A 17709-nucleotide genomic window follows, 5' to 3' on the forward strand; every position below is an offset into this window, starting at 1 on the left:
CTGTGCAGCAGGGAGCAGGGCGGGGGCCCTGGTGGGGCGCTCTCCCCTTGCAGCCTGTGCTGACCCCAGTGCCTCAGCGCGGTGCTAGAGGGCGCAGTGCTGCAATGGGTGCTGGCTTTTGGATGAGAACTAAAACCGATGGTCTAACCCACCCTAGGCACTACAGTTCCCGGGGCAACCCCTCCCCCCTCCGCAAAGCTGCGATTTGAACCCTTGAGTCCTGGGCAGGTGCCAGGGCCAAGGATGCCAGTCCAATTCATGACACCCTCAGTGCTCCCAAGCCAGGCACACGCCCCTGGAAATAAATATATAGATAAAGGCAACACAAATCTATTTGCAGAGACCAGATTGTTCCATTAACGTTGTCTTTGTCAGATGGGCGGGGAGGGGGAGAATGTGTCTAACATGTTGGGTTGTGGGGGGGTGGGGCGGGGGGTTGTGGCAGCATATTAAGGCCCAGCTCCTAATTTGAGGCCGGTATGACAGCAGCTGTGACATGTGCAATACAGAATGATAAATATAATCTGTCACCCGGGGAAAATCAATAGTGGTTTATTTATTTATTTTTTCTGTCTTGCGTGTGATTTGACAAGCAACGTTAGGGAAAAAAATATATAATCATGCAACAGATTTGCTTCCCCCACCTCTATTCTGGTGTCTGGGCTCTGTATAAAGAAATGCCTCACCCCAGAGGCAGCTGCATGTCAGCACCAGGAGAGGGATCCCTGTATAAACAGCCCCTGCGCTCCACCCCAGAGGCAGCTGCATCTCAGCACCAGGAGGGGGAATCCCTATAAACAGCCCCCCATCCCAGAGGCAGCTGCATCTCCTTTGTTCAGCACCCTGCTAGCCATTTCTCTGAGGCTGGGCTGGGGCATTACAGAAATGTCTGTCTCCTGGGTGAAGCACTACCGGGCTGGCGCGGAATGTGCTGACTCCGGGGCGGATTCAGCCAGGATGATCTGTCTGTTATTGACATATTTATCAGAGCGATTTCCTCTTCCCATGTCACTGCGACACAAATAACCAGGCATGTTAGAGGGGCAGGCGTCTGGGAACAGGCACTGGGGGGGATGGGGTGGGCAATGCTCCCGCTCTTGCATTGACACACAGCAGGGCTCACCCTGCCAGCAGGGGGCACCGGGGACACATGGCTCCACTGAGCAGGGCTCCTTCCCTCCAGTAGGGAGTGACAGGGACACAGTCTCATTCCTCCACTAGGCACAACAAGGACACACACAGCGTAAGTCTCACTTCATCCAGCAGGGGCAACAGATACACAGACACGGGCTTCAGCAGAGAGGGAGGGGGACCCAACCCCTGACCCCTCCCTCAGCCAGTAACACATTAAGCCTCCAGCTCTGCAATGGGCTCCCGCCCCTAGAATCTTCCGGGGACAGACAGCAGGGCTCCCTCCCACATCTGGGAATAGAACCCAGGACCCTCAGCCTCCCCACCCCACTCTAGCCACTAGACCCCACTCCCGTCCCACTACTGGGAATAGAACCCAGGAGTCCTGACCCCCAGCCCCGCCCTCTAACCACTAGACCCCATTCCCCTCCCCGCCATCCCTCAGCTCCAGAAGACCTGTCAACGCTGGTTCTCCACTTGTGAGGTAACTCCCTTCTCTTCAGCTGTCATTATATAATGCCTGCATCTGTAATTTTCACTCCATACATCTGAAGAAGTGAGATTTTTTACCCACGAAAGCTTATGCCCAAATAAATCTTAGTCTTTAAGGTGCCACCGGACTCCTTGTTGTTTTTGTGGATACAGATGAACATGGCTACCCCCTGATAGGGCACAGGAAAGAAGCAGAGATGGGGCTGGGGTTGGCAGGGGGCTCCCAACATGAGCTTGGGGGTGGGGGCTGTGAGATGGACAGACGGACCCAAGTGGGGGACAGATGGGAACTGGGACCATTGGTTTTATTATATTTATTACATCTCTGAATCCTGTTGTTAGGTACAAATATACACAGCAAGGAATCTGTACAGCTGGGCTCACAGGGGAAGGGGGGGATCCTGACTGTGACCCACACCCCACCCTCCCGCTCCCAAACCAACCCCCTGCACTCCCCCTCCATCATCAGCCACATGCATCAGCCCCCAGGCAACCTCCTCTTCCCTGCAGGGCAGGCGGGATACCCAAGGCAGCTTCTACCAGAGTAAGGGAAGTCACCCTGCCCCCTGTGGACCCACACTGGACCCTGATGCTGGAGCGCATAAGGATGTGTTTGAGGGATGTCAGGCGAGATCTTACTAATTTCACAACCCCCTCCCCACGTTAACTCATGTCTCCATCCCGCATTAATAGAACCCAGGAGTCCTGACATGCAGCCACCTCCCCACCCCCTCAACCAGTAAAGGACCCATCCAATTGCCCCCAGAGCAGCTTCTGCACCCACTGGAAGGGCTGTCTCTCGCCCTTGCCCTACACCCTCTCCTCAGACGCCCCTTTGCCTCGTCTCTGTGTCACCCCATAGTGGGGGAGCCGGGAAGTCAGCTGGCAGATTTGGGGGGACAGGAGATCCCAGCTTAGGAGGAGTGGGAGGAAGAGCCACAGCTGGTGAGGAAGAGCAGACCCTAAAACACACAGAGCAGAGGGGTCAGTCTAGCTCTAACCACTACAGCCCACTCCCCTCTCAGAGCCCAGAACAAAACCCTCGAGCCCTGCCCACTTGGCCAGGGGTTCTTAAACTGGGGTCAGGACCCCTCTGGGGGTCACAAGATTATTATATGTGGGGTCGCGAGCTGTCAGCCTCCACCCCAAACCCCGCTTTTAGAATGGTGTTACATATATAAAAATATGTTTTTAATTTATAAGGGGGTCACACTCAGAGGCTTGCTGTGTGAAAGGGGTCACCGGTACAAAAGTTTGAGAAACACTGTGCTAGGCCCCCTTCCCTTCCCTTCCCTGCAGCTCTTACGCGTTTGTCTTTATAAATGGACGTCGAAAACCCCGTCCTCCACATCCTGGACCTCCTCCTCGCGGATCTCTGCAGAGACACACACAGCTCTTTGCGGCTGCAACCCCAACGGAGCAGCCCACACTCCCACCACAAGGGGGAGACACTCAGCTAGGATTCATTATGGCCAGTACTCCCAATGCACTTTGACAAGCACGGATCCCTCCCACGCGCTGAGATGCAGCCTCCTCTGGGCGGGGCATGGGGGCTGTTTGTACAGGGATCCCTCCTCTGGTGCTGAGATACAGCTGACTCTGGGATGGGGTGTGGGGGCTGTTTCTACATGGATCCCTATTCTGGTGCTGAGATACAGCTGATTCTGGGGTGGGGTATGGGGGCTGTTTGTATAGGGACCTCTCCCCAGCGCTGAGATGCAGTCTCCTGGGGCGTGGGAGTGCTGTTTATACAGGGATCCCTGACCTGGTGCTGAGATGTGGCTGGCCCTGGGGTGAGGGCTGTTTATACTGCTGTCCCTCACCCAGCGCTGAGATGCAGCTGCCTCTGGGGTGGGATGTGGGGGCTGTGTAGACAGGAAGCCTGTGCGGAAGCAGGCTGGGATAACACAATGTGTTGGTTGCCGGGGGCCCACGGTGGGGGTGTCTCAAAATAGCTGCCAGGGCTCAGAGCACCATTCCGCACCATCTGCAGCGACACAAACAGGAAGCAGCATGGTGCACTATTGTGGGCCAGCACTGAGGCCTCAGCGGGGTCAGGAAATCACATGGAGGAGGTGTTATCGGGCTTGCAAGCTGGCTTCCGGCACAACACCAGGGCCATGGGGAGAGTGGGGGAGGGGCTAGAGTCAGGTCTCCTGGGTTCTCTCCCAGCTCTAGTAGGAGAGTGCTGGAGGGGTTGGGGTGCGCCCTCAGCTCTGGGGTAGGTGGGTGGGGCTGCCCTCCGGTGGCCATACCTGTGTGGCGTGGGGATCTGCAGGCCGGGCGGGGCAGTGAGAAGCTGAAGGAGCGGGCGGGGACGTGGGCAGGGCTGGCCAGGCTGAAACTCTTGGCCCGTTTGCGGCACTCCAGGGAGAGGTGTTCCCGGCACTGCCTGTGGCAGTTCACACCGCAGCCTGGGGGGCAACAAGGGAGGTCAGGGGGGGTCGGCCCTGCGGCTCCCCTTGATGCAACCCCCCAAGGCCCCACACCTCCCCATATACCCTAATGCAGCCCAGGTCCCTCACACACCTCCCTGGCCCCAGCTTCCCAATTCCCCCTGCACTTCCAGCTCCCCCATGCATCCCTTCATCCCAGCTCCCCAATTTCCTGGTGCACACCCACGGCCCAGTGCCCCCAATGCACCGCTCCATCTTCTGCAAAGCACGCCCAGCTCCCCCCCCATGGCCCCACGCCTCCCTATATACCCCCAATGCACCCCTATCTCCAGAATACAATCACCCAAAGCCTCTTTCCCACAGCGCAGCCACAGCTTCCCCCCCAAGAACCCATAATTTCCCCAGGCAACCCCCTCCCCCCCTGCCCCCCATACTCACAGCGGCACTTTAACCCCTGTTTGTAGATTCCCAGTATCTGGGGAGAAAGATGTGAGGGGATGGGGTCAGCGAGGTGGTGGGGGGCATGCTCAGTTACACTCCAGCAGTCGAATTGCTACAGTTGAAATGAGCTAATTTCACAAGATTTCGTTTCAGCTTTCTGTCCCAATTCCAAGTGTCCGGTTCTCGGGATCGCCCAGGGAACGGACAAGCCGAGCATCGACCAATGCTGGTGAGGGGGATGAGCTGACACTGGGACGCTTATCCCTGCTGTGACGCAGCTGACTGGGGTGGGGGCTGTTTATACCGCTATCCCTCACCCAGCACTAAGTTGCAGCTGCCTCTGAGGTGGGACACAGGGCTGTGTATACAGAGATCCCTGACCTGGTGCTGAGATGCAGTTGGTCCTGGGGTAGGGCACATGGTCTGTTTATACAGGGATCCCTCACTGGGTGCCGAGATGCAGCTGGTCCTGGGGTGGAGTGTGGGGACTGTTTATACCACTACCCCTCACCCAGCACTAAGATGCAGCTGTCTCGGGGGCGAGGGGGGGCACGGGGGCTGCTTATACAGGAATCCCTTGCACAGTTATCCCAGGATAAAGGTGCCTTCCCCCCATAGAACTCATCCTCTGAGAACAGCGAAGTCCCTTTACCCCAGTCTAACTGGGCCCTCTCTGGGTGAAGGGGTTGTCCTGTGATAACTAGGCCGGGACAAGGAAAGCTGGAGAGCTGTTGTGTGCTGAGATGGAGTCTGCGTCTCTTCAGTCATCTCCCCTGCCCCAGGGTCTAACCTCCCTTTTGCCCTCTCCGTGGCCGCAAAACACCCCACTAGCGTGGTGCGACTTTCCCTCGCGGAATCAACCCCCCAGTCATGTGGAACAAACCCCCCAATCTATGGATGGTGGCAGCTTGGGGGTCCTGTGTTCTCACAGGGGGGCCACAGAAGGCAGCCCCCAGAGCAACCAGCCTCTTGCACCCTCCCGGGGGGCAGCAGTGACTCACCAGGCTTTTGCAGTGACGGCAGGACACAGGGTGCAGAAAGGTGGTCTCCTGGAAGCTGTGGATGAAGCCCATCTTCCCGTCCACCGCAGCGCTGGACTTCATGAAGTACGAGATCATCTCCTCCCGGCTGATGCAGCCATCCCTGGGGGCACACGGCGTCATGCTGGCATCCAGGGTGCCCAGGTCTGCACGTGGCTCTGGGCGGGGACTGGGGGCCAGGGGGGTAGAGCAGGGGACTGGGAGTCAGAGTGCTCGGGGTCTGCGCCCAGCTCTGGGCAGGGAGTAGGGGCCAGAGCGTTAGAGCTAGCAGTTGTGAGTCAGGATGCCCAGGGTCTGCACCTGGCTCTGGGTGGGGCCTGGGGTCGGGGGGTAGAGCTGGGGGCTGGGAGTCAGGACTCCCAGGTTCCAACAAAGCAAGAAAGCATTATGGGGGATGAGGCTTCTAGGAGGAGCCCTGGCCCCAGTACGTCACCCCTCCTTCTGGTGTGAGGGGCCCACGGGGTCCCCCTTCCTGTGCACTCACTGGTTCTCATCCAGGTCCCCAAATTTGCAGAGGTAGGGGAAGTTGTTGCGGATGATTTTGAACTCCTCCTGGGAGATGTGGCCGTCTCCATCCACGTCGAAATTCCGGAACACGGACTGCAAGGGGCAGCAGAGAGCGGAGGGAGAGTCAGGCCTAGGGGTACGCCACCCCCTACACAGCCCCAGGCACAAGGAGTACGGGGGGTGCTGCAGCGCCCCTGGGCTGCCAGCCCCACACCCGGGTCTTTGCTCCCGGCCTCAGGCCACATGGACTACAGGGGGCAGCAGAGAGCGGAGGGAGGGTCATCCCTAGGGGTACGCCACCCTCTATGCAGCCCCAGAGGCCCCCCACACACGGACTACAGGGGGCAGCAGAGATTGGGGGGGGGGGTCAGTTCAAGGTACCCTGCCCTAACACACAGTCTCAGAGCACCCCCCACCCACAAAAACTCAGAGCATGGTGTCCAAGGTCCCTGCTCTCACCTCTACCATCTTCTCAATGTGTGTCCGCACCAGCGTCTGGTCCGGTTTTGGTTTCACAGCCAAGGCCCACTCATCTATGTCAGCCGGTCGGCTTGGGGGGGAACAGGAGGTGGGGCTGGACGGCTGGATGGACATACAGAGACATATTCTCTGAGTGATCCCCTGGCCAGCGCTGAGATGCAACCAGCTCTGGGGTGGACCGCAGGGGCTGTTCATACCAGGATCCCTTGCCCGGTGTTGCGGCCCAAGGGCTGGAGCTGGGGGGGTGTTAGTGAACGTGTGGGACCCGGCAGCTCCCTCTCTCTGGACAGGAAGCTCAGCCCCCAGGGAGCAGAGCGGAAGGCAGCTGCGAATGCGCCTGGGAAACCAGCTGCTGGGGCCGGATGGGACAGAGACGCCATGGCCTGCTGCTCCCCCCCATTCCCCACAGGGGGCAACCAAAGGGTCATGGCCCTGGGGGGGACGGGGCACAAGTCACACAGTGTTGTGCACTCACACACGCACTCACGGCCGACTTGCCACGGGGTTCTCTCTGCAGCGACAGCTGGTAGATCTCCTCCTCTGTCTGGTACTGATCCAGCGACACCTGGGGGAGCACAGCCCGTCAGACAGTGGGGGTGGGGGTTTCACCAGGAGCTGGCTGACAAGGTTGGCGTTGGCCTCAGAGAGCGGGTTGATGGTCTGGGGTGCAGGGAGCTACAGGGAGGAAGGGAGTGCACTGCAGGTTGGGACGTAATGAGGGATGCGGTGGGGGGTCCGGGAGTTGGGATGCAATCGGGATGCAGTGAGGTTCAGGGGCTGGAGTGCAGGTGGTACTATGGGGGTGCAGTGAGAGGTCCAGCAGTTGGGGTGCAATGGGGGTGCAGAGGGCGGGGTCTCACTGTGAGCAGGTTGATGAGGTCCATGTTGGCCTCAAAGGGCGGTTTGATGCTCTGCACCAGCACCAGCTCGTTGAGGATCCCGAAGAGCTGCTGCATCTTGGTGCCATTGACGCGGGTGTGGGCCCGGTCCAGCCAGTCAGGCAGTGCCACGTGCACGGCCACCAGGTCCTTGAGGTGCACACCCAGGATGGGGAAGCGGAAGCCGACGCAATCGGCCAGGCGGCGCCGGTAGCGGCTGTAGTTCCCCAGCGAGGTCACCAGCTCTGTCATGGACTCCCACAGCTGGGAAGGACGGGGGGTCAGGGGCTGGGCCCAGAGCAAGACCCCAGCCTCGCCCCAGAGCTCTCCCGACCCCCCAACCCCGCCCCAGACCCCAACCTCGCCCCAGAGCTCCCCCAACCTCCCAACACCACCCCAGAGCTCCCCCAACCCCTCAACACTGCCCCAAACCCTAACCTCGCCCCAGAGTTCTCCCAACCCCCCCCAACACTGCCACAGACCCCAACCTTGCCACAGAGCTCCCCCAAACCCCCAACCCCACCCCAGAGCTCCCCTACCCCTCAACCCCACCCCAGAGCTCCCCCGACCCCACAACCCTGCCCCAGACCCCAACCCCACCCCAGAGCTCCCACAACCCCACAACCCTGCCCCAGACCCCCCAGACCCCAACCCTGCCCCAGAGCTCCCCCAACCCCCAACACTGCCCCAGACCTCAACCCCCCAAGCCCACCCTAAACCCCCCCAAGACCCCAAACCCCCCAACACTGTCCCAGGCCCCTGAGACCCCAACCCCACCCCAACCGCCTGATTATCATCCCACCCTCCAGCATTGCCCCAGCCCCTCGAGTATCACCCCAGCCCTCTTCCCCCCGGCCCTGCACCCTGTACCTTGGTGGTCTCAGAGCTGACGTGGCTGTGGGTCTCTTTGAGGCGGGAGATGGAGCTGTGACTCAGCCCCCCCACCACGGCCATCAGCGTGTTGAAATTCTGCAGCTGCAGGAGTCTCTGCAGGGATGGCCAGCCGGAGGGGGATCCAGCCGAGGGACGGTGGAGATCAGTGGGGGAGAGAGAGGTCGGATTAGTTCCAAGGACAGAGGAGTGGGACCCGGGGACATTCACACCTGGAGCCCAGCTGGGGCTTAGCGTACAATGGGCCAGCAGGGGGCTGTGGGTCAGGATTGAGGGGCCCCTCACCTGCGCCACCAGGATGAAGCGGGTGATGACCTGCGCCCGCTGCTGGGCGGTCGGCTTGCTCAGCACCATGAGCTGCACCCATTGTGAGACGCTGTTGAAAAGGGTGATGAACCGCTCCAGGATGGGGTTGTCCACAGTGCAGCCATGCATGACGAAGCTGTGATAGTCCTGGAACTGGGATGGAAACAGGGCGTCAGGGCCTGCCCCACGGGAGGGGGGAACATAGGGGGTCTGGCAGTGCCTGCCCCATGGGGGAGCATGGGAGTTCAGTGCCTGTCGCACAGACATAGAGGGTGGGGAAGTGCCTGCCCCATGGGGGGAGGAAAGGTCATTCCCAAAGCAGTCCTCTACCCCCAGCAGCCTCCCCAGCCCCTTGGCAGCCCCTCCTGGCTGCCGCAGGGTCTCCGCCCCGCACCAGGATCTTGCAGAAGGAGCGGTACTCCAGGTAGGTGAGATGCTCCGCCAGCTCGGAGGACTCCAGGTGATCAAAGAGCAGCGACATCTTGCGTTTCTTCGGGGCCACCGGGTTGCGCTGGGTCACTTGGCGCTTCCACTTGTAGGTAGGGCTGGGGGGGGAGGCATAGCGCGGGGGGGGGGGGTATGTTAGAGCCAAGCCAGTCTTTGGACCCAACTGCCGACACACGCTCTTCCTGCACACGCATGCACAGCCCAGAGACCCCTGCGTGCTCCCACGCCCCGTGCACACACAGACATGCCATGTGCAAACACATGCCTTATGCACTCCGACACACACACCATGCACACACACACCATGTGCAAACACATGCCTTGTGCACTCCCACACACACACCATGCACACGCACACACGCCATGTGCAAACACACGCCTCATGCACTCCCACACACACACCATGCACACACACACACACACACACCATGTGCACACACATATGTCCTGGACACTCCCATGTGCATGCCCTGCTCATGCCCACACAAACATGCCCTATGCACTCTGACACACACATGCACAGTGCACACACACAACAGACTCATTCACAAGCATGCACTGGAACACCCCTGTGCACACGCTTGTGCCCCAGCTCACACCCACTCCTCAGTCCTCCTCAGCCCATACAGGCCCCCTGCTCACACACAGGGTGCTGTTGGGGTGACAGCTGCTCTGGGACACCTCACCCCTATCCCTGACCCTCCCATTCCCCCAGCTCCCCACCACCTCGACCCCATCCCCATGCCCCCTCAGATCTCCCAACTCCCCCACTCCCCATGCTCCCACCCCCGCCACATACACATTCTCAATGTCGATGAGGTTGCTGTGGCGCCGGTTCCCCTCGCGGCCCAGAACCTCCTTTAGCTCCTTGATCTGCTCTGCTAGCTCCGGGTTCAAATCAAACTCCGCCGGGAATGCTGAGATCCAGTACCTGGGAGCGGGAGGGGTAATGACAGCCAACACCCGGAACACAGCCGCCTCTGGGGTGGGGTGCAGGGACTGTTTGTACAGGGATCCCTCACCCAGCACTAAGATGCAGCCACCTCTGGGGTGGGGTGCGGGGGCTGTTTATACAGGGATCCCTCACCCATAGGGAAAGATGCCCTATGTTGAGTCCCCTGCTGCTCCCTGCAGCACTGTGCCTTTGAATGCCGCACTGGGGCCAGCTCTGCCCCTGAGGTTTGAGAATGCTGCCCAGAAATGTGGGGCTCCTCTAGACTCACCTCACCAGGTGGCAGGTTTTCACCTGCAGGGAACTGCTTTCTGAGCTACGAGACTCTTGGTAGGTGCAAGAGCAGAGTTAAGGTGAATTCCACATTGCAGGCACAAGAGACTGGGGGAAGGGGGAGAAAGGGGGAGGAGCTGGGCCATGGATTTAGGGCCCTTGGATCAGGCTGGGAGGAGTCAGTGTTCTAGAATCACAGCAATGCAGGGCTGGAAGGGACCTCCAGAGGTCACCGAGTCCAGCCCCCCATGCTGAGGCAGGGCCAAGCAAACCCAGAGCATCCCTGACAGGTGTTTGTCCAGCCTGTTCTTCCACCTCCAGTGATGGGGAGTCCGCAGCCTCCCCTGGCAGCCTGTTCCAGAGCTTAACTAGCCTGAGAAAGTGTTTCCCAAAAGCTAACCTACTTCTCCCTTGCTGCAGATTAAGCCCATGACGTCTGGTCCTACCTCCAGTGGACGTGGAGAACAGCTGGACCACCGTCCTCTGCAGAACATATTGGAAGACTGTTAGCAGTTGTCTCCCCTCCCCCGTCTTTTCTCAAGCCTAAACATGCCCAGCTTTTTAGCCTTTCCTCCCAGGGCAGGTTTTTAGACCTTTTACCATTTTTGTTGCTCTCTTCTGTATGCTCTCCAATTTCTCCACAGCTCTCCTAAAGCCTGGCACCCAGACTTGCATGCTGTACTCCAGCTGAGGCCTCCCCAGTGCCGAGTAACATCTCCGGTGTCTTACACACGCCTCTCCCGTTAACACAGCCCGGACAATAACAGTCTTTTCCACAACGGCATCACGCTGTTGGCTTAGATTCCCTTGGTGAGCCAACCCCTAGATCCTTTTCAAGAGGACTATCACCTAGCCAGTCTTTCCCCATTTTGTGATTTCTCCTTCCTCAGTGCAGTCCTTTGCACTTGTCTTTATTGAATTTCATCTTCTTTCAATTCTCCAATTTCTCAAGGTCATTCTGAATTCTAATCCTGTCCTCCAAAGTGCTCACAATCCCCACAGTTTAGTGTCATCCGCCAGTTTTATAAACCTACTCTCCACTGCATCATCCAAGTCATTAATGAAAATATTGACTAGCCCCAGATCCAGGACTCACCCCTCTGGGACCCCACTCAATACATCCCCGCAGTTTGACAGAGAACCACTGATAGACTGTCCTCAAAGAGCAGCTTTCAACCAGTTCTGCATCCACCTTCTAGCAATTTCATCTAGACAATATTTCCCTAGTCTGCTTATGAGAATGGGAGACTGGGTCAAAAGCGTTACTAAAATCAAGATCTATCATGTCTACTGCTTCCCCCCAGCCACTAGGCCAGTAACCCTGTCAAAGAAGGATATTAGGCTGGTTTGGCAGGATTTGCTCTTGACAAACCCACGCTGGCTATTTCTTATAACCCTATTATCCTCCAGGGATTTACAAACTGATTGTTCAATAATTTGTTCCGGTATCTTGCCAAGTATGGAAGTTAGGCTGCCTGGTCTATAATCCCCGGGGTCCTCTTAGTTCCCCCGTTTAGAGACAGGTGCTATGTCTGCCCTTCTCCAGTCCCTGAGGACCTCATCCGTTCTCCATTTCTCAAAGACAATCGCTAACAGCTCCCGGATTGCTTCAGCTCCTTCCTTAAGGATCCGAGAGTGAACTGCACCAGACCCTGCCAACTTGAATAGATTGAACTCCTCTAAATACTCTTTAACCTGCTCTTTCCGTCTGGCCTGCATTCCTCCCCCTTGTTGTTAATATTCATTGTGCTGAGTACCTGTCACCATTAACCGTTTTAGTGAAGACTGAAGCAAATTAGGCATTAAACCCCCCAGCTTTCTTGATGTCATCAATTAGCTCGCCTTCCTCAGGAAGTAGTGGACCTGCACTTTCCTTCATCTTTCTCTTGCTCCCAATGTTTTTAAAGAACCTCTTCCGACTGCCTTTCTGTAACTCATTTTGTGCCTTAGCCTCTCGGATTTTGCCCCTACCTGCTGGTGCAATTCTTCTGTGCTCTTCCTGTCCACATTTGCATTTTTTGAGGGATTCTTCCTTGCTTTTAAGATTATTAAAGAGTTCCAGAGGGAGCCACCTTGGCCTTTTCGTGTCTTCCCTTCGCATCAGCCTACTTTGCTGTTGTGCCTTTAACACTGTCGCTGAGAAACTCCCAGCTTTCTCCCTTCAATTTGCTTCCCCTGGGACCTTAGCTCACAGTTCTCTGACCTGTTGAAGTCCATTTTTTTGAAGCCCATTGTCCTGATCCTGCTGCCCCCACTCCTTCCTTTCCTTAGAGTCATGAAATGGTGTAATTTCAGGGTCACTTTCACCCAGATTGCCTTCTGCCTTCACATGCACAACCAATTCCTCCCTGTTGGTCTGAGGTGTTGTTGAAATGTATGCGGACCCCCCGGTCCTGCAGGGGTCCCCTGGTGAGCCCCAGCTGGGGAGACACCCAGCTAGAAGAATAAGCCAGCTCTGTCCTCACCAGCCAGGGATATGTGCTTTGTGAAGGGAGGGGGTGCCCAGGAGGGAAAGGGGGGCAGTAGGTTGCCTCGAGGCAGGTGGGGGGGTGAATGAGGGAAGGAGGTGCAGGAAGGGGGGTGGAGGGCTCACAAGGATATATGTGCAGCAGCTTGGCGGCCAGCTGGGAGGAGGGGATGTACCAGGGATGCATCATCAGGAACATTCGCACCAGCTGGGGGTCCCGCACCTTCCCCTCATCATCTGCAAGAGAGAGTAGGCCCTGCTCAGAGATCCGGCAACCCACCACCCCCTCAGAGACCCCCCGCAATTCCCCACTCCGCTCAGAGACCTCCCGCAACCACCCACCCCGCTCAGAGATCCCGCAAGCCCCCACCCTGCTCAGACCCCCCACTACTCAGAGACCCCCCACACACAGCTCCCCACCCCATTCAGACCCACCCCATTACTCAGAGACACCGCCCACAACCCCCTACCCTGCTCAGAGATCCCGCAACCTCCCACCCCACTCAGAGACTCCCCCTGCAACCCCCCACCCTGTTCAGAGATCCCACTACCACCCACCACTCTCAGATCCCCCCCACTACTCAGAGATCCCCCGCAACCTCCCATCCCACAACCTCCCACCCCACTCAGAGACCCCCCGCAACCCCCCACCTTGCTCAGAGACCCCCTACAGACTCTCAGTCTGCTCAAAGACCCCCACCCCACTCAGAAACCCCCAACACCACTCAGAGACACCACCCTCACAACCCCACACCCTACTCAGAGACCCCACCCTGCTCAGAAACCCCCGCAACCACCCACTCTGCTCAGAGCCCCCACACCACTCAGAGATCCCCCACAACCCTTCAACCCGCCCACACAGAGACCCCCTACACCCAACCCGCTCAAGAGACCCCTACTGACTCCCCAACCCAGAGACCCCAGTGATCCCCTCCCCGACTCGGCACCCCCTGTTGACCCCCCAACCTACTCAGATTACATCTGCACAGCCTTTGGCAGTGAGGCTCAGAGCTCGGGTCGCAGACTTGCAGACATTGCTGGGCAGACATCGCTGTGTGGACATCGCAGCTCGGGCTGTGAAGCCTGGGGGCGGGGGTCTCCAGCCCAGGTGACAGTGTCTACACAGCTATTCTTAGCCCCGGGGCATGAGCCCTAGGACCCTGCATCTGTTGCCCCAGGCTCGGAGACTTGCTGCGTGGCTGCCGCTCACCATGTGGACATAGCCACAGAGAAACCCCCGCCACACACACACTGCTCAGCAACCCATACTGACCCTGCTCCCTGCAGCACAGCACCCCCTAGCCCCTCACCAGGGTCCTGGGGTCAGCACTGATTGCAAGGGGAGAGCACCCCCTGCTGAGCCCCCACCCTGCTCCCCACAGCACAGCACCCCCAGCCCCTCACCGGGATCAGCAGACTGGGAGCAGAGAGCGCCCTCTACTGAGCCCCCGCCCCACTCCCTGCAGCACAGCGTCCCCAGACCCTCACTGGGGTCAGCACTGATTACAAGGGGGAAAGCGCCCCTGGCTGAGTCCCCACCCCACTCCCTGCAGCACAGCGCCCTCTAGGGGTCAGGACAATTGACCCTATAGGTTGAAGAAAACCCCAAAGCCCCAGCCTGACCCCAGTCCCTTGGGCAGCCCCAGCCTTCCATATGCCACCTCCCCAGGCTCACACCCCACCTCACCCCTTACAGCCACCTGCACCAACAACCCCTTCTTCCCACACATGCTCCTAAATAACAGCTCCCCCGCAGCGCATTACCAAAGGCCTCAATGCAGCCCTGCAGCAGCTCCTCAACAGTACAGCCCTTGTCCAGGTCCAGCGTCCCGCTCATCTCTGCTCCTCCCGTGCCGGCCAGCTCCCCCTCTGCCAGCCTGGGGTCCCACCACAGACAAGTGCTGCCCAGCTCAGGGGCAATGTGTCAGCGGCCCCCTAAGATCAGGGATCCCTGGCGAGAACCTGCCACTGAAAGAGGAGATGGGGCTAGAGTTATAACACTTAGGAGATGCAGCCGCCCCTGGGGCAGGGGAGCTGTTTCTACAGAGATCACTTGCCTGAGGCTGAGGTGCACTGGGGTCAGCGCTGCCCAGAGGGGTAGTTGCAGAGATCAGCCAAGGGAGGCCGTCCAGGCTCTAGGGTGTTTCTGTTCCCTTCGCCCTGATGCTGTGAACACTGGGGGAGGGAGAGTTTGTTGCAAAACAAAACAGCTAGAGAATTTCGGGTAAAGTTGCAAAATGTTTCCTCCATCCTGGCTTCCTGCCTTGGCCCGGGTCAGAGACGGGCTCTGTTTTGCCCCTGGGAGTGTAGAAGTATGGGACATGGGGACTTTCCCCTCCAGGGAGCACGGGCTCCAATTTGGTTCCGGGGTGGGGAGACTGGCTGGCTCGGGGATGAGGGGAATGAGACATGGGCCTTCCTCCTCTAAGTTACAACCTTCCACTTTGACCCTAAAAACACAAAGCATGTGCAACTTCAACATCCCAGCAGGAAAACTGCCGCGGAGAGATTAGCCCATGATCACAGAGTGGGGAAATAGAACCCAGGAGTCCTGGCTCCCTAGCCCCCCCTGCTCTCCCCCACTAGACCCTGCTCTCCACCCAGAGCTGGGGACAGAACCCAAGCATCCTGGAACCCAGCCCCAAGTTCTTCTGACCTTGCACAAAGCCCAAAGGAGCAGCCCCCGCAGCTGGGGCCCACTGAGCTATTCTGAGCCCTGTGGCTGTTAAAGGACCAGGATGGAATTTATAAGTGGCCTTTTGCATAGTAACATCGCTTGGAGGGTGAGGAGAGGCGGGGGGGCTGTCTGCTCTTTGGTTGGGGGGCTGTAAAGAGGGGTGATCATAGGTGGAAAGCAAGTTCTCAGGTTCTATCCCCCTGGTAAAGATATCTGAGGGTTAAACGTGACAACAGGGGATTGGGTCAGATCCAGAGCCAAGGAATGTTTGGAGAGAGATGAAGGACCCAGGAATCCGGCCACAATGACTCAGGCTGAGAGATTAATTTAGACAAGGGCTCACATCTCGGGAATTCGAGCTGCACTGTGTGCGGAGCTGGAATCTAGGGAACGGCTCCTGATGGATTAGCGATCGGGGGGGGGGGGGGAATCAGGGGCCTGGTGCGCAAGGTGCCATCCATATCTGGGATCCAGTGGGAATGGATTTAGATCTGTGTTGTAAATCCCTGCATAAACAGCACCTCCCCAGAAGTGGCTGCATTTCAGCACCAGACAAGGGCTCCCTCTATAAACAGCCCCCACGTCCCACCCCAGAGTTGTCTGCATCTCAGCATCAGGCAAGGGATCCCTTTGTGTAATTGCTCTGTAGTAAGACAAGATTATTATTAATCTTTTAAAACAAGCTTTTGTGTGTGCAACTTACCACGCTGTAAATTGAGGGTTGGGGTTTCTTGCAGTGTTATTTTTAGGCAGCTTTTTGTTCATGGTTAGTTAGAAGCAACAATGAGTGAGTGAGCTGAGGGGGGAGGACTGAACGAAAGGCGTTTGGGGGGGATGGTCCCTCTTTTCCATTTGGCTGTTTGTTTGCACAGCACCTCCTACTAACTGCATGTCCCTCACATACGCACCAGCCATGTTGCAAAATATCAATCAAAATACAGTGTTGCCAAATGTCAGTTGCCTCACAGTCATCTCTGGGATAAACACACGCCACCACACACACATTGTACACACTGTATGCAGCATAAACACACAGTCGCACTGCACACACACGCACGATCACACTGTGTGGCATAAAGCTTTGCCAAGACACAGCTCTGCTGCACGCAATACTGCACTGCACACACCTGGCCCATAGTGTACTGTGCACACACAGACACACACACACAGCCATGCTGCATGCACTATACTGCACTGTACACCCCTCGACCATAGTGTACTGTGTGCACAGACACACACACGGCCATGCTGCATGCACTATACCGCAGTGCACACACCTGGCCCATAGTGTACTGTGCACACACAGGCACAACCATGCTGAACCCAAAATGAAACCCCATCATTGCATAGCCTGTTGGCACCCCCACACACCCCTGGGCTGTGGGTCCCAGCTGCATGGGGGACAAGGACCTTTTTTATCCTCTTCCTGTATCTCAGCCAGGCCTCTGAGCTTTTATTAGCTACAATACAACGGGGGGTCACCCCACCCCAGTGACATGGGCCCCACTCTTCAGTCAGGACTACTAAGCTATGGCTCTGAGGCACCTGCTCCCTGCCCCCATCACTGCCTTTAGAGCCCCCCATTAGCCCCCCATTATGCCCCCCAGTGCACCCACCACCCTTCCAACTCCATTCAACCCCCCCAATTAAGTGGGCAGTGCCAGCTCAGCAGCCCCCAGCCATCCCCAAAGTAGGGGTGGCAGCAGGGAGAGCCCCCGTGTGCCTCCCTTGTGTGTGTGTGTGTGTGGGGGGGAGACAGGGAAGTGCAGTCCCTTCCCCCACCAGCCAGGGCTCTAGGGGTTGGTGTGACAGTGGCAGGCGGCTGATGTGACGGGGGCAGGGGAAGGGGTGGCGTGATGGGGGCAGTGGCTGGGGGTGTGCCGGGGCAGGGGGAGCAGTGTGACAAGGCTAGAAGTGTGATGGGTGAAGTGGGCAGGAAGGGTGGCGTGCAGGGGGCAGGAGGTCGGTGTGATAGGGCAGGGGCAGGGGAATGGTGTGAAGGGGGGTCGGTGTGATGGGGTGAGGGGTGAAAATCGGTGTGACCGGGGCCGTCCGGCTGGAGAAACGGGGCTGAGCCCCAGTAAACTCGTCTCACAGGTGGGAGTGACTTTCACTCCCTGCGGCCCTGCGGCCGATCGGGGCCGGCGCCCCCTAGAGGGGCAGGCCCTGTCCCGCTCCCCGGCCCCCCGCCCCGGGGCCGGCGCCCCCTAGAGGGTCAGGCCCGGGTCCCCCCCAGTGCGGCTCACCCGGCTCCGCTCTGCTCCTGCGCTGGGCGATATTCAAACGCGGCCGGGCTGCACAATGCGGCTTGTGTCTCCTTATCACCCCCCC

At 58.3% G+C, this 17709-nt stretch overlaps 1 protein-coding gene across 4 annotated transcripts; it reads right to left on the minus strand.

Annotated features, from left to right (window-relative positions):
- Window positions 1-1922: 1922 nt before the first annotated feature.
- Window positions 1923-17709, minus strand: RASGRP2 (RAS guanyl releasing protein 2). 4 transcript variants are annotated; one of them, XM_054036079.1, is made up of 17 exons: window positions 17625-17709; window positions 14466-14669; window positions 12836-12938; window positions 10233-10295; window positions 9809-9940; window positions 8957-9107; window positions 8542-8715; window positions 8236-8352; window positions 7348-7629; window positions 6975-7052; window positions 6467-6589; window positions 5985-6100; window positions 5462-5603; window positions 4458-4494; window positions 3879-4037; window positions 2930-2998; window positions 1923-2585 (listed from the first exon to the last, which is right to left on the minus strand). In XM_054036079.1, the coding sequence occupies exons 2-16, from the start codon at window positions 14536-14538 to the stop codon at window positions 2940-2942; spliced, it is 1809 nt and encodes a 602-aa protein (XP_053892054.1). In that variant the 5' UTR covers window positions 14539-14669; window positions 17625-17709; the 3' UTR covers window positions 1923-2585; window positions 2930-2939. The 4 variants fall into 4 exon arrangements, with proteins under 4 accessions (XP_053892054.1, XP_053892052.1, XP_053892053.1 ...); XM_054036077.1 differs by having other exon boundaries at window positions 6963-7052; XM_054036078.1 differs by lacking the exon at window positions 17625-17709 and adding an exon at window positions 16082-16265 and having other exon boundaries at window positions 6963-7052.

The sequence above is a fragment of the Malaclemys terrapin genome, chromosome 7 (genome assembly GCF_027887155.1).
Source record: "Malaclemys terrapin pileata isolate rMalTer1 chromosome 7, rMalTer1.hap1, whole genome shotgun sequence".
Classification (NCBI taxonomy): Eukaryota; Metazoa; Chordata; order Testudines; family Emydidae; genus Malaclemys; species Malaclemys terrapin.